Source organism: the organism of the source record quoted next, unplaced genomic scaffold (assembly GCF_019419815.1).
Source record: "Pyrus x bretschneideri cultivar Hongxiangsu unplaced genomic scaffold, Pyrus_bretschneideri_v1 Contig12, whole genome shotgun sequence".
NCBI classification, from domain to species: Eukaryota; Viridiplantae; Streptophyta; class Magnoliopsida; order Rosales; family Rosaceae; genus Pyrus; species Pyrus x bretschneideri.
Genome location: NW_025999413.1, coordinates 3,473,925 through 3,487,061, shown reverse-complemented (window position 1 = coordinate 3,487,061; position 13,137 = coordinate 3,473,925). Strand labels below are relative to the sequence as shown.

The 13,137-nt window shown below is 39.1% G+C and overlaps 4 protein-coding genes and 1 long non-coding RNA gene across 5 annotated transcripts; 4 read left to right on the top strand and 1 right to left on the bottom strand.

Annotated features, from left to right (window-relative positions):
- The first annotated feature begins 1,341 nt into the window (after positions 1-1,341).
- LOC103955787 (transcription initiation factor IIB-like) lies at positions 1,342-1,986 on the top strand. The gene has a single exon (XM_009367687.2). The coding sequence runs from the start codon at positions 1,342-1,344 to the stop codon at positions 1,984-1,986; it is 645 nt and encodes a 214-aa protein (XP_009365962.1).
- A 712-nt stretch (positions 1,987-2,698) lies between these two features.
- On the top strand, positions 2,699-4,364 carry LOC103955694 (transcription initiation factor IIB-2). Its single transcript, XM_009367594.3, has 2 exons — positions 2,699-3,554; positions 3,961-4,364. Exons 1-2 carry the CDS (start codon positions 2,735-2,737, stop codon positions 4,095-4,097), a joined length of 957 nt encoding a protein of 318 aa, XP_009365869.2. The 5' UTR covers positions 2,699-2,734; the 3' UTR covers positions 4,098-4,364.
- Positions 4,365-4,518: 154 nt separating this feature from the next.
- Positions 4,519-5,460, bottom strand: LOC103967344. The gene is made up of 4 exons (XR_001954917.2): positions 5,365-5,460; positions 5,177-5,267; positions 4,952-5,070; positions 4,519-4,863 (listed from the first exon to the last, which is right to left on the bottom strand). It is a non-coding gene; the product is annotated as an uncharacterized LOC103967344 (long non-coding RNA).
- Positions 5,461-6,498: 1,038 nt separating this feature from the next.
- Positions 6,499-8,549, top strand: LOC103955692 (transcription initiation factor IIB-2-like). Its single transcript, XM_009367593.3, has 2 exons — positions 6,499-7,376; positions 7,783-8,549. The coding sequence occupies exons 1-2, from the start codon at positions 6,557-6,559 to the stop codon at positions 7,917-7,919; spliced, it is 957 nt and encodes a 318-aa protein (XP_009365868.2). The 5' UTR covers positions 6,499-6,556; the 3' UTR covers positions 7,920-8,549.
- A 138-nt stretch (positions 8,550-8,687) lies between these two features.
- LOC103955691 (UDP-glycosyltransferase 83A1-like) lies at positions 8,688-11,724 on the top strand. The gene is made up of 2 exons (XM_009367592.3): positions 8,688-10,403; positions 10,743-11,724. The coding sequence occupies exons 1-2, from the start codon at positions 9,782-9,784 to the stop codon at positions 11,621-11,623; spliced, it is 1,503 nt and encodes a 500-aa protein (XP_009365867.2). The 5' UTR covers positions 8,688-9,781; the 3' UTR covers positions 11,624-11,724.
- Positions 11,725-13,137: the final 1,413 nt, after the last annotated feature.

Here is a 13,137-nt window from a genome sequence, read left to right as displayed (position 1 = left end):
GTGAAGTACTAGGTTTCAGATTCAAGACATTGATTCTGTGTCCCCTCCGAATGGAGTAAAAGACAAGGAAATGCTTCATTGGATAGGACAAAAAGGGGTTTGGAATTCATGGGATCCGATGAGTACTTTCGTTGTCTGTCTGCATCAGCAGAGCAGCATCTGATCCGTTCATGATCCACCGAAGTTTTTTTATTTATTTTTTGATTTTTTGACAAAAATGATGATAAAATTCTGTGGTGTTACTTGACAGCTGACAACATCACGGATTTGATGTTTGTTTTTTCTGGAAAAGCACTATAGTTTTCACCATCATTTTCTGTTGTCCACGTGGGTTTGGATTTGGAACATGGGATTTTTGCCACGTGGAATATGGGACCTGAATCACCAAGGTCCTTGTCCTTGTCCTGGTTAGCCAGACCTAGATTGCTCATGGAATTGGGGATGGATAATTCCTGGGGCAGTGTTCTTTGCCACCGTACATTTACTCTTACATATAAACAATCATTTTAGACCGATATTTTAATCCAAATTTAAACTGTAAGAGCAAATGATGGAGTTTCTCTCAAGCTTAATTTGTTCGGGAGAAAGTCTCTTTTGAAACTCGGTTGCAAAAAAGAGTGGTCTCTGTTCAGCTTGGCTATGAGCTTACGCCTCGGTTATTATAAAAATGACATTTTTGGTCCAATTAAAAATCATGTAGAAACATGTTTTGTTTCCACTTTTGATGTAGTAATTGGTGATTCAACTGGAAGACTTGGGTAAGGGCAAACTTGGAAGAACGGTAACTGGAGAATCAATACCAATCAACCTTCATGAGGAAGGTTACTTCTTGAGGAAGTATCGGACCCGCACGAGCAAGTATCAAATCAAACCTTCAGGAGGAAGGGGGAAGGTTTACTTCTTGTGGCTGTTAGTCAATGGTGACGTGGTCCAATGAAAGCCACGCGACAAGTATCCTCAGCCCACTAACTTTCTAGCTTTGTCAAAGAGTCCAAGGGCCTTCCTTTAACTGTCTATGTGGCAGTAGTGGGTCCCAGTGAGAACAAATGAAGGTGTAGAGACCTCCTGTATTATACTTGTTAGGAAAGTTTTGGGATAAATAAATACTTCATTTGCCCCTATAAATATCGCATATCCAGGCTGGCTAGTCTTCTTAATCGTAACCCCAAATTCTCACACCGTAAAACATAAACTGGTAACTGCCCTGTGTGCACATTCACTACCACAACAAAAGCTAGCTAATGCCTCTCTCCCTCTCTCTGTCTCTCTCTCTCTCTCTCACACACACACACACACACACACACACTGTCTCTCTCTCTCTCTCTCTCTCTCTGAAAAATCATGGAAATTGAGTTCTGTGTGGATTGCAGGGAACCCAGAGAAGTTGTGATCGACCACCAGTCGGGTGACACAGTCTGCACCGACTGTGGTTTGGTTCTTGGAGACCACTGCGTCGATGTCACCCCCAAGCGGCGAAAGTTTCATGATCAGAACCCCGGGGAAGACCGAAGTCGCGTGGGCGCTTCCTTGGATACTTTGCTGGACAATGCCGTTCTTACCACTTGTATCTCCAAAGACACGAAGCAAGACAAGAAGAAGGATAATGTCGATGGCATTGCTCCTCCTAGTAACCAGTTGAACAACGCCGTGTCAAACCCCCAAAAGTCTCTCGCAAAAGCTACCAAATACCTCGAATCCATGGCTTGTTGGCTAGACAAACATGGCCTTCCCGATCAGGTTCTACATGATGCCGAAGCGTTATACAAGAAGGCCGTTGATAAGAAGATTCGTAGTGGGAGAAAGTTTTGTAGGGGGAGAAAGTTTGAGGTTATGGTGGCCGCTTGCCTCTTTCTTGCTTGCCAAGAAAACAATAACTCGCGAACACCCAAGGAAATCGCCAAGGCTGCCAACGGACCTTCTAGGAAAGAAATTAACAAAATGGTAAAAGTCTTGGAGAAAGAGCTAGAGATCCGTGTTAGAGTTTGATATTTGGATTAGTTTATATTTTACAGAGTTTTGATGTAATTTTCACTAAGTAATTGAAATTAACAATGTATTCAACTGAGATTTTGAGAAAGTGCGAGCGATCGATGTGGAAAGAGAATCCAGGTGGTTGAACGTGTGTTTTTCTGGTCAAGGAGAACAGGACTGCCAATTTTTTATATCAAATTTTTTTTCTCTTTCAATATGCTGAAAAAACATAAGTGTCATAATAGTGAATATTTGAACAAATTTTTTTTTAACGATTTGTTTTGTAATATGTGATGTATCAGACCGTATTATTTGTTCTCTGGGTCCATGTGTTTTTTCCTCGAGGATTGTGGACCCCAGCCGACACGGTTCTATTAAGAATATATTCTCATTGAATGAAACTGGGTTATATTGGGTGTATTTATACACAGCAACTAATAATATTAGTTAACTACTAATGTAACTAATTAAGCTTAATCTATGAATTAGTTACAATAGAAAACTTAAGGACTAAGCAATAGATGACTTGGACTTTAGCACTGTTGACTGTTGGGTTCACTGAGAAGAATAATGTGTGTCTTTAGGTTCTACTTCTTTAGGAATCCTCTGCCCTTTGCGTGTTGTATTTGAAATACTTAAGTCGGTCGCATTGGAGTCGGTTAACTAAAGCTTTTTCTCTATAAATATCGCATACCCTGGCTTTACATCCCACAATACAAAATATAAGTTATTTCGCAAATCTCTCTCTCTCTCTCTGAAAATCATGGAAGCTGAAGATTTCTGTAGAGACTGCAAGCAAGAGACAGACGTCGTGTCCGACCACACGTCGGGTGACACAATCTGCACCGTCTGTGGTTTGATCCTTGAAGCCCGCTACATCGATGAAAGAGCCGAGTGGCGAAATTTTGCCGATCAGAACCCTGAAGAAGACCGGACTCGTGTCGGAAAAGCCTCCGATCCTTTGGTGGATAATGGTGTTCTTTCCACTTGTATATCCAAAGAAAAGAAGAAAAACAACAAGAAGGGTACTGATGCCGATGGTAATTTTCCTCCTAATAAATGGACCAATAGGGCTGTAAACCCTAGCAATTCTCTCCTAAAACCTTTCAAGTACCTCGAAGAGATGGCCGACCGGCTAGACATATACGAAGGCGTTCCGAAATGCATACTGGATCATGCCAGAGGTCTATACATGAAGGCCGATGATAAGAACTTCTGTAAGGGGAGAAATTCTAACCCTATAATGGCTGCTTGCCTCTTGCTCGCGTTTGAAGAAAGCCAAAATACGCGAACACTAAAGGAAATCACCATGGTTGCCAATGGGCCATCTAAAAAAGAAATTAGCAAGATGAAGGAAGAGTTGAAGAGAAGACTAGGCCTTGCTTCCAAGATCAAAAGCGCAATCGACCTTTGGCCGCGACATTGCTCGAATCTTGGCATGAGTAGTAAAGATAAGAAGGCTGTGGAAGAAGCTCTGAAGAATTTGGCAAATTTTGATGTTAGGAGAAACCCCAATTCTGTTGTGGCAGCGGTTATGTACATGGTAGTTCAGCTTTCTAATGGGAATAACTGTTCTGTTCAAGGTATTTTAAACTCTTTCTAGTACTCTTATTTATGCATGTTTTATAGCAGTTAAGCATGCATGTATGTTTAATTTATATATGATTAACTTCTTAATCTTAGTAATTAAGAAGCATATATTAGAACTTAATTACTGGGGAAGATGGGTAGGATGATGGGTAGACTAGGCTAGAGATTCAGGATTCGATACCTTCCTTATTGTTTCATTAGGGAGTAGAACATAATGATTTTTGTACAGTGCTAATAACATCTCCCTTTTGATTAATAAATGTCGGTTTTTGTTGTACTTCGAGACTAATTCAGTCGGTATATTTGATTATTAATTTCTGTAATCTATCTTACAATCATCCTAATTGATCATGCTTGATTTGTCTGCATGGATTTGATGTAAACTATGTGGATCTGCAGATGTCTCAAAAGCAGCTGATGGTGTTGCTGTAGGGACAACTAAAAAGACATACAAGGATATTTATCCCTATGCTTCACAGATAATACCAACCTGGTATTGCAGGTTGGAGGACCTCAAGAAACTTGTCACTCCTTGAAGGTCTAAGGCACAACACGGCAATTCCTAATTCCTGATCCTTCCAGCTTATGGAGTTCGCTGGGATGATTAATTTGGCTTTCCCCTCACAATTAGTTGTGGGATTATCATTTGACTAATTGTCAAAATTTGAAGTCAGATTCTGAATTGGTATGTGGCATGATCGCTTATGCCAACTTGTTCTTCAAACAGTCTTTTCCTCCTCACAAATTGGTGTGCTTTTGAATGCAACGAGAAAATATGCCCGCGCGTTGCTGCGAGACTTGAATGCACCCGCCTTAACTACATAAATAAGACATATTTAACCTGAATAAATTAAGACACATGCACCATGCACTCGTCTCTCAATTAGAAGGAAACTTGTGTTGCAATACTGAGAAAAAGCTTATTTATGCAAACTGGCATTTCACTCAATTATACATTAGTTATGGCATCTTTGGAACTAAATGACTTCAACCTTAATATCCTATAAGCAGTATGTTTCTATATTTTAAATCCTGTTATGCTAACAGGTAAAAATAGATGATACAAAAGTAATTTAGTTTCATCATGCATATTTTCACACTATTTAGTAAAGAACTTGGCCGGACTTGATTCCGAATAACATTCACAATTTCATATAGAATTTCAAAAGCCAGAGACTTTAGTGTAAATTACAATAAAATTTCACAAAGAAAGCAAATTGTAATATAAGTCTGATCTACAATTCGGATTTACCTGGATATGGTGATTTACGTTTTCATTGGAATTTTTGCATGCATTTACATCTGATGAAAAAATAATACATCATTAGTTGGCAGGAAGGAACTTTGATAAGCTAATAAAGAAGCAAGATTGAATATAAGTTTCGTGTACCCTGAAGTTGTTTGTTCTTGCTACAGAATACTCGCATCCGTTGTAGCCGCTTCTATTTTCTTCATGGTTTCAGTAACGGTATGCTTGGGTCCAATTCTTGTTGTCTTCTATTTCTCATCCTAAATTAAGTTAACAGTTCAACATTATTCGTTATAAGCTAAAAAAGTAGGATTAGTTATTTTTGTAAATCTATTTCTTGTAAACTTGCCTGTTCCTCGAACATACCTGACAAATCGAGATCATTTGACATGGCTATCAATTGGAATGCATTCATAAAACTCGAGGATTTGGGAATTATTGTCTCCACCACATTTTCCTGCAATGAACATAGCAATTGTAACAAAAATCAGATATTTGGATCGAAGGTAAGATTCTAGCATTTTCTCTGTATCACAATCATGCAGAGCTTTTACCTCAATTGAATCAAATCCAACACTAACCCATCACAGCTCGATGATCACTCAGAACACTGAACGCAAAAATCAACAAAATTTCACCATTTTAAATTATAATTCGTTTCATATTCTTTAATCCACTAAAAAAGCAAAAAATTAAAATTAAATTAAAAGTGAACCTGATTGTCGTGGGTGCGGCCACCGATGAGGAGGTTGAAGACATTGATTTTAGCTTTTTCGTTGAAAAGCCGGCTTTCTTCTTTTCCTTGCGAATCGGATTCTATTATGTGTAGCTCTTCCTCTTTTTGTTCCTTCAAAACTTTTTTCAGCATTCGCTTGAGGAAAGGGGAAATGGGTCCATTGAACTTTCTGCAGTTGCTTTTAAGCTTCGTTCCCTCCCTTCCTCCCTTCCTCTGCAAGTCACATACATTCCCCTCACCAAACCCTTCTCTCTCTCCCTCCTCCCTCCCTCCTCTCTGCAAGTTGCATGCCTTCCCCTCACCAAACTCCTATCTCTCCATCCCCATCCCTCCTTCCCTCTCTCTCCTCCTCTCTCCCTCCCTCCTCTCTGCAAGTCGCATGCATTCCCCTCATCAAACCCCTCTCTCTATTCCCCTCCCTCCGTCCCTCTCTCTCCTCCTTTCTGCAAGCAGCATGACGCCTTCCCACCAAATCCCACACCGAGCCATCAATCCCAACGAATGCAACCCTAACTGACAACAATGCCCACCCAACTTTTACCCCCAACCGTGTGATGTTAACCCTAGACGGGCATTCCTGTCATTCGAATTGATGATGGCATCTTTGTAAAAAGCTAAAAGCATCTGAATGGCAATTTTGTAAATAAATTGAAATGTGGTCCAAAACACTGTTCATATGAATAGTGCGATTTCCCCTCCTACTTTAGACTAAAGTAATTTGAACAAATTTTTTTTTTAACTATTTATTTTGTAATATGTGATGTATCGGATCGTATTATTTGTTCTCTGGGTCTACTTGTTTATGACTTGTGGAATGTGGACCCCAGTCGACACGGTTCTATTCCTTCAGGAGTACGTTTCCCCTTGTGTGTAGTATTTGAAATACTTAAGTCGGTCGCATTGGAGTCGGTTAACTAAAGCTTTTTCTCTATAAATATCGCATACCCTGGCTTTACATCCCACAATACAAAATATAAGTTATTTCGCAAATCTCTCTCTCTCTGAAAATCATGGAAGCTGAAGATTTCTGTAGAGACTGCAAGCAAGAGACAGACGTCGTGTCCGACCACACGTCGGGTGACACAATCTGCACCGTCTGTGGTTTGATCCTTGAAGCCCGCTACATCGATGAAAAAGCCGAGTGGCGAAATTTTGCCGATCAGAACCCTGAAGAAGACCGGACTCGTGTCGGAAAAGCCTCCGATCCTTTGGTGGATAATGGTGTTCTTTCCACTTGTATATCCAAAGAAAAGAAGAAAAACAACAAGAAGGGTACTGATGCCGATGGTAATTTTCCTCCTAATAAATGGACCAATAGGGCTGTAAACCCTAGCAATTCTCTCCTAAAACCTTTCAAGTACCTCGAAGAGATGGCCGACCGGCTAGACATATACGAAGGCGTTCCGAAATGCATACTGGATCATGCCAGAGGTCTATACATGAAGGCCGATGATAAGAACTTCTGTAAGGGGAGAAATTCTAACCCTATAATGGCTGCTTGCCTCTTGCTCGCGTTTGAAGAAAGCCAAAATACGCGAACACTAAAGGAAATCACCATGGTTGCCAATGGGCCATCTAAAAAAGAAATTAGCAAGATGAAGGAAGAGTTGAAGAGAAGACTAGGCCTTGCTTCCAAGATCAAAAGCGCCATCGACCTTTGGCCGCGACATTGCTCGAATCTTGGCATGAGTAGTAAAGATAAGAAGGCTGTGGAAGAAGCTCTGAAGAATTTGGCAAATTTTGATGTTAGGAGAAACCCCAATTCTGTTGTGGCAGCGGTTATGTACATGGTAGTTCAGCTTTCTAATGGGAATAACTGTTCTGTTCAAGGTATTTTAAACTCTTTCTAGTACTCTTATTTATGCATGTTTTATAGCAGTTAAGCATGCATGTATGTTTAATTTATATATGATTAACTTCTTAATCTTAGTAATTAAGAAGCATATATTAGAACTTAATTACTGGGGAAGATGGGTATGATGATGGGTAGACTAGGCTAGAGATTTAGGATTCGATACCTTCCTTATCGTTTCATTAGGGAGTAGAACATAATGATTTTTGTACAGTGCTAATAACATCTCCCTGTTGATTAATAAATGTCGGTTTTTGTTGTACTTCGAGACTAATTCAGTCGGTATATTTGATTATTAATTTCTGTAATCTATCTTACAATCATCCTAATTGATCATGCTTGATTTGTCTGCATGGATTTGATGTAAACTATGTGGATCTGCAGATGTCTCAAAAGCAGCTGATGGTGTTGCTGTAGGGACAACTAAAAAGACATACAAGGATATTTATCCCTATGCTTCACAGATAATACCAACCTGGTATTGCAGGTTGGAGGACCTCAAGAAACTTATCACTCCTTGAAGGTCTAAGGCACAACACGGCAATTCCTAATTCCTGATCCTTCCAGCTTATGGAGTTCGCTGGGATGATTAATTTGGCTTTCCCCTCTCAATTAGTTGTGGGATTATCATTTGACTAATTGTCAAATTTTGAAGTCAGATTCTGAATTGGTATGTGGCATGATCGCTTATGCCAACTTGCTCTTCCAACAGTCTTTTCCTTCTCACAAATTGGTGTGCTTTTGAATGCAATTACTGGTGTGGGTTGCACATCGTTTGACACCAAAGGTGGGAAACGAAATTTGGAGGAACAGAGTTACAAAACTTAAAATTGTGAATTAAATAAAAAATGGTAGTATTCTTGGATTAGAAAAACTAAATACGAAGAAGGAAAACGCGTTCAAGAACAATATTCGGCGTAAGAAAAGGCAACAAGTCAGCTTTGAATATTTGTTGGTCGGTCAAGTGGCGCTTCTGAAATAATGATTTAATGAGGACTTGTCTCGTAAGTTTACTTTGTTAATTCGACCTTTTCTTGTAGAGATAGGGTTTGAAACCTACAGAAAGGTCAAGTTTAGAGGAGTTGCAATTTGATTCTTCTACGTATTATTAATCAATGTGAGACTTTTCTCGAAGTGGAGAAATTTTGACATTTGTTGACATTTTTCTATCCCGTTACTCGCTGCGTCACAAGACGAGATGGGAAGGGAAGTGGATTTGGAGCATAGCTAATCCCCACCATGCCATCCCAGTTTCTGTTAGCCCAAACAGTTTCCAGGAACCAACCCAGAGTTTCAAAATTATGTCCCAAGCCCCGTTTCAAAAGTCAAAGATTCAAATAATTCCACTAGCATATGAAAAAGGCTTATTCTTAGCTACGTTTCTTGGAACTTCGTTTTGATCTTACTTTATCTCTGTCACTCAAAAGTCGTAACTTTATTTTCTGAAACTCAAAATTCATTCCACTTTGACTTGTGGACTCTCTCTTCTCCCCAAAACTTATAGTTTGCCTCATAAAACGTATGTGAGACCCAACATACAATAAGACTATGTCACATGTGCAATAAACTCGATTGTAATCTTCATTATGCGTTGACATTGAACAATCGGAGAATGTTAAGTTTAAAAGAAATTGAAGAGATGACAAAAATAAAAAAGAAATTGATTAGCCTGGTGCACTTAAATCAAACCCACATAAGAAATTAACAAAACTAAGGCAATGTAGAGCCAATTTTAAGTTTTAAGGGGCAAAATGGAAACAAAATCAACTTATAGGGGGCAAAGTGAAGCAAACTTTGAATTTCAGGGAGTAAATTGTCGACTTTTGAGTTACAGAGAGTAAAGTGAGATTAAAATCGAGTTCCAGGGCGTAAGTGAAAATAAGCTTATGAAAAACGAATAAATTCATAAGGAAGAGATGACAATTTAGATAGAAAAAGAAAAGGAAGAAAACAAATAAATCCAGCATACCTCAGCATAATTCAAAAAGTGTGTAAACCAGAAAAGTAACAACAAAAGAAAAGGACAATAATGAATTTAATTACAATTAACAAGGACAATGATGCATCAATAGAAAATGGTAGTGATTATTTTTGGTCGAAAGATTGGGTTTAGTTTAGTTGTTGATTCCAACTAAAAATATAAAATAATAATAATGAATTTAATTACCATTAAAAAGAATTTAATTACAATTAACAAGGACAATGATGCATCAATAGAAAATGGTAGTGATTAGGTTTAGTTTTTTTTTTTTTGGTCGAAAGATTAGGTTTAGTTTAGTTGTTGATTCCAACTAATATCAAGACAAATTCTTGAAGTTTTGGTCCCTTGCATCCAACCTCTCTATAAAAGTGATACAAACTTGAGACTGAACTTCAACAACATATGCGAGTTAGACTAGTTAATCAAGGTAGTGTGCTCGTCTCCTTACACTTAAGCTCGAATTTTTTTTCCTATAAATTAAGGTATTTTAGATATCGTCGTATTCAAAAGAAAAACCTAGCAAAGAAAACAAAAGAGGGAGAAATGGTCAATCCACATGTTTTGGTGATTCCTTATCCAGCACAAGGGCATGTAATTCCTTTGTTTGAGCTTTCAAGATGCCTTGTAAAACACAGTATCGAGGTCACGTTTGTAAATACAGAGCATGTTCATATGCAAATGAAAAATGCATTGGCAATGGAGGATGAAATAGGGAGTAAGATTCATCATGTATTTATTTCTGACGGGTTAGAATCCGTGGAAGATAGGAAAATACCAGGGAAGTTTTCTGCAGCAATCATGCAGGTTATGCCCGGAAAGTTCGAGGAGCTTATCGAAGAGATTAACGGAGCGAATGGGGATCAGATCACTTGTGTTCTTGCTGATCAGAGTCTTGGATGGGCCCTGGAAATTGCCGATCAGAAGGCGATCAAGCGCGCTGCCTTCTGCCCGGCAGCAGCTGCGCTCTTGGTGCTTGGATTTAGCATCCCAAAGCTGATTGATGAGGGAATTGTTGCCAATGATGGTGAGTAGTAACACTCTTTTATGTCTAAATTTATAGAACACTCGCAAATGAAAGTTATGAAATATATCTTTCTTTTTCTTTTGAAATCACGATATGTTCTATTTTAAACTAATCAAAACAACAGAGAGAGGATTCAAATTCCGGTGCATAGCAATAGCATATCCACTCTATCACATTTGCACATAATTGTGACTAGTAGCCGTGGGCGTAGCCATATTGACTAGAGCGGATGTTCTCTCTCTATGCACTTGAGTTTGGATCCCCCTTGATGCAGTTTAGATTAGCATAAAGTAGAATATCGCTTGTATTGAAACCTTCAACTGTGACTTGTATTTGCAGGAACTCCCACAAAGAAACAAGTAATTAAATTGTCACCAGAGATGCCTGGCATGAACACATCAAACTTTGTGTGGGCATGCCTTGGCAGCAAGGCTCTGCAGAAGAATGTGTTTCAACTTATGGTTAGAAACAACCAATCAACAAAGTTAGCAGACTGGTTACTTTGCAACTCAACCTACGACCTTGAGCCGGCGGCGTTTTCCATGGCTCCACAGATCCTACCAATAGGTCCACTTTTGGCAAGCAACCGACTCAAAAGCTCTGCCGGAAACGTCTTGCAGGATGACTTTTGCTTGAATTGGCTTGACCAACAATCTCCACAATCAGTCATATATGTTGCGTTTGGTAGTGTCGCAGTTTTTGATCGAAAACAGTTCGAAGAGTTGGCCTGGGGGCTTGAACTCTCTAATAGGCCTTTTCTGTGGGTGGTCAGGGATGATAATGCACACACAAAAAATGAAGCCTTCCCGGAAGGATTTCTTGACAGCGTAGCTGATCGAGGGCGGATAATAGCTTGGGCACCACAGCAGAGGGTTCTGTCTCATCCGTCAATCGCGTGTTTCGTGAGCCATTGTGGCTGGAATTCCACAATAGAAGGTGTAAGTTACGGGGTGCCTTTTATGTGCTGGCCTTACTTTGCTGACCAGTTTTTAAACCAAACCTACATTTGTGAAGTTTGGAAGGTTGGTTTGGGGTTTGAACGGGATGAAAGTGGAATCGTCACGCGCAGAGAAATCTCAAGCAAGGTGGAGCAGCTGCTAGGAAATGATGAAATAGGAGCCAGGGTTTTAGACATGAAGAAAAAGGTTACGGATAGTGTCGAAGAAGGTGGCGGCTCAAACAAAAATTTCAATAGTTTTGTCGATTGGATGAAACGATAAGTGACTTCTTTGAGCACTGTTTTCATGCTTGACTTACTTCTTGCAAGGAGTTGAGATCAAGCTGGTGTAAACTACAAAAATTAAAACCAAATTAAAAGCGAGTTTACGTGTGTAAATCTTTCAGTGCTTCCAGAAAAGAAAAAATAAAAATAAAAAATAAAATAAAACCTAGTTTCAGCGGCAGAACAAAAGTACAAGACAATAGATTGATGAACCTAAAGCCGTTCACCAAGCAACAGCAAGACAACATGATATAAACCAAAAACCAATAAAATCACGTGTAACATGGATAAATCGTATTTCAAGTTATAGTAAGAAACAGTAAGTCTGAAAGAGGCAGGCTGGCTTGTTTGCAACTCGGCGCATAATCTTGAACCAGCAGCATTCACCCTAGCACCCCAGATTTTACCAATAGGCCGGCTTTCAGCAAGCAGCCAGCTCGGGAACTCAAACCATATTTTATATCATTTTCAACCGAGAGGGCTAAAGGGCCATAGATCAAATATAGTCATTTGACAAAAAACCATCTCCAACCGAAAGGATCAAAAGGTCATAGACGAAGCATAATTTATTATTTTAATTAAATTAATATAGTTAATTAAATTAAACTACCATATTAAAATAAGGTTTTTAGACATATTTTGAGTGTCACTTGTCGCCAAATTATTATGCCTCCAGATTTCTTATCTTTATGTAATCTCAATAATTTTTTGGATATGATTTCAAGTAATACGTATCGCTAACATGAGTAACTCTCCAGATTTCCTATCCTTCTGTAATCTCAATAATTTTTTTGGATAAGATTTCAAGTGACATGTGTCGCTAAAGTTAGTAACTCTCCATATTTCTTACCTTTATGTAATCTTAATAATTTTTCAAATAGAATTTCGAGTGTCACGTGTCAATATGTAATTGGTTGTGCAATTTTTAGATAGGATTCTTATTTACGTGACATTTCTTATCTTCAGCTTTCAATGGTGTAGGTATTTATAGGAAAAAAAATTAGAAAATTCGTCCAAAATAAATATTCAAATTCCAACGGTAACCTAACGACAACATGATGTTAGCTAGCCATAGCTACCTAGCATCATGCTGACACCAGGTAGCCGTTGGCATTCAAATGGGTTGAGTTGGAAGGTTGGCAAAACGTCAAACTTGACATTTTGGAGCTGGAGGGCTGACAAAATATCAAGCTTGACATTCTGGCACTAGAGGGCTGGGTTGGAGGGTTGGCTAGAAATGGCAAGCCTGATGGCTTGATTTGGGGGTTTGGGCCATATGGGACTCACAAGCCCTTTGACCTAGCCCTCGGTTAGAGATGGTTTTCATGTCATTCCAAGCTATTTTTAACCCTATGATCCTTTGGCTGGATCGGTTGAAGATGACCTCAGAAGGCAACTTCTGGCCACAAGACTCAACTTGCTTAGAGTGGCTGGATCAACAGACACCCAGCTCAGTGATATATGTTGCATTTGTCAGCTTCACAGTTTTCAATTAAACACAGTTGCAGGAGC

Bases quoted from the DNA above. Each gene is read 5' to 3' on its own strand.
- LOC103955692 (XM_009367593.3), top strand. From the start codon at position 6,557: ATGGAAGCTGAAGATTTCTGTAGAGACTGCAAGCAAGAGACAGACGTC. The intron at 7,377-7,782 runs GTATTTTAAACT...GTGGATCTGCAG, and splicing joins GAATAACTGTTCTGTTCAAG to ATGTCTCAAAAGCAGCTGAT.
- LOC103955691 (XM_009367592.3), top strand. From the start codon at position 9,782: ATGCGAGTTAGACTAGTTAATCAAGGTAGTGTGCTCGTCTCCTTACAC. The intron at 10,404-10,742 runs GTGAGTAGTAAC...TTGTATTTGCAG, and splicing joins GGGAATTGTTGCCAATGATG to GAACTCCCACAAAGAAACAA.
- LOC103955787 (XM_009367687.2), top strand. From the start codon at position 1,342: ATGGAAATTGAGTTCTGTGTGGATTGCAGGGAACCCAGAGAAGTTGTG.
- LOC103955694 (XM_009367594.3), top strand. From the start codon at position 2,735: ATGGAAGCTGAAGATTTCTGTAGAGACTGCAAGCAAGAGACAGACGTC. The intron at 3,555-3,960 runs GTATTTTAAACT...GTGGATCTGCAG, and splicing joins GAATAACTGTTCTGTTCAAG to ATGTCTCAAAAGCAGCTGAT.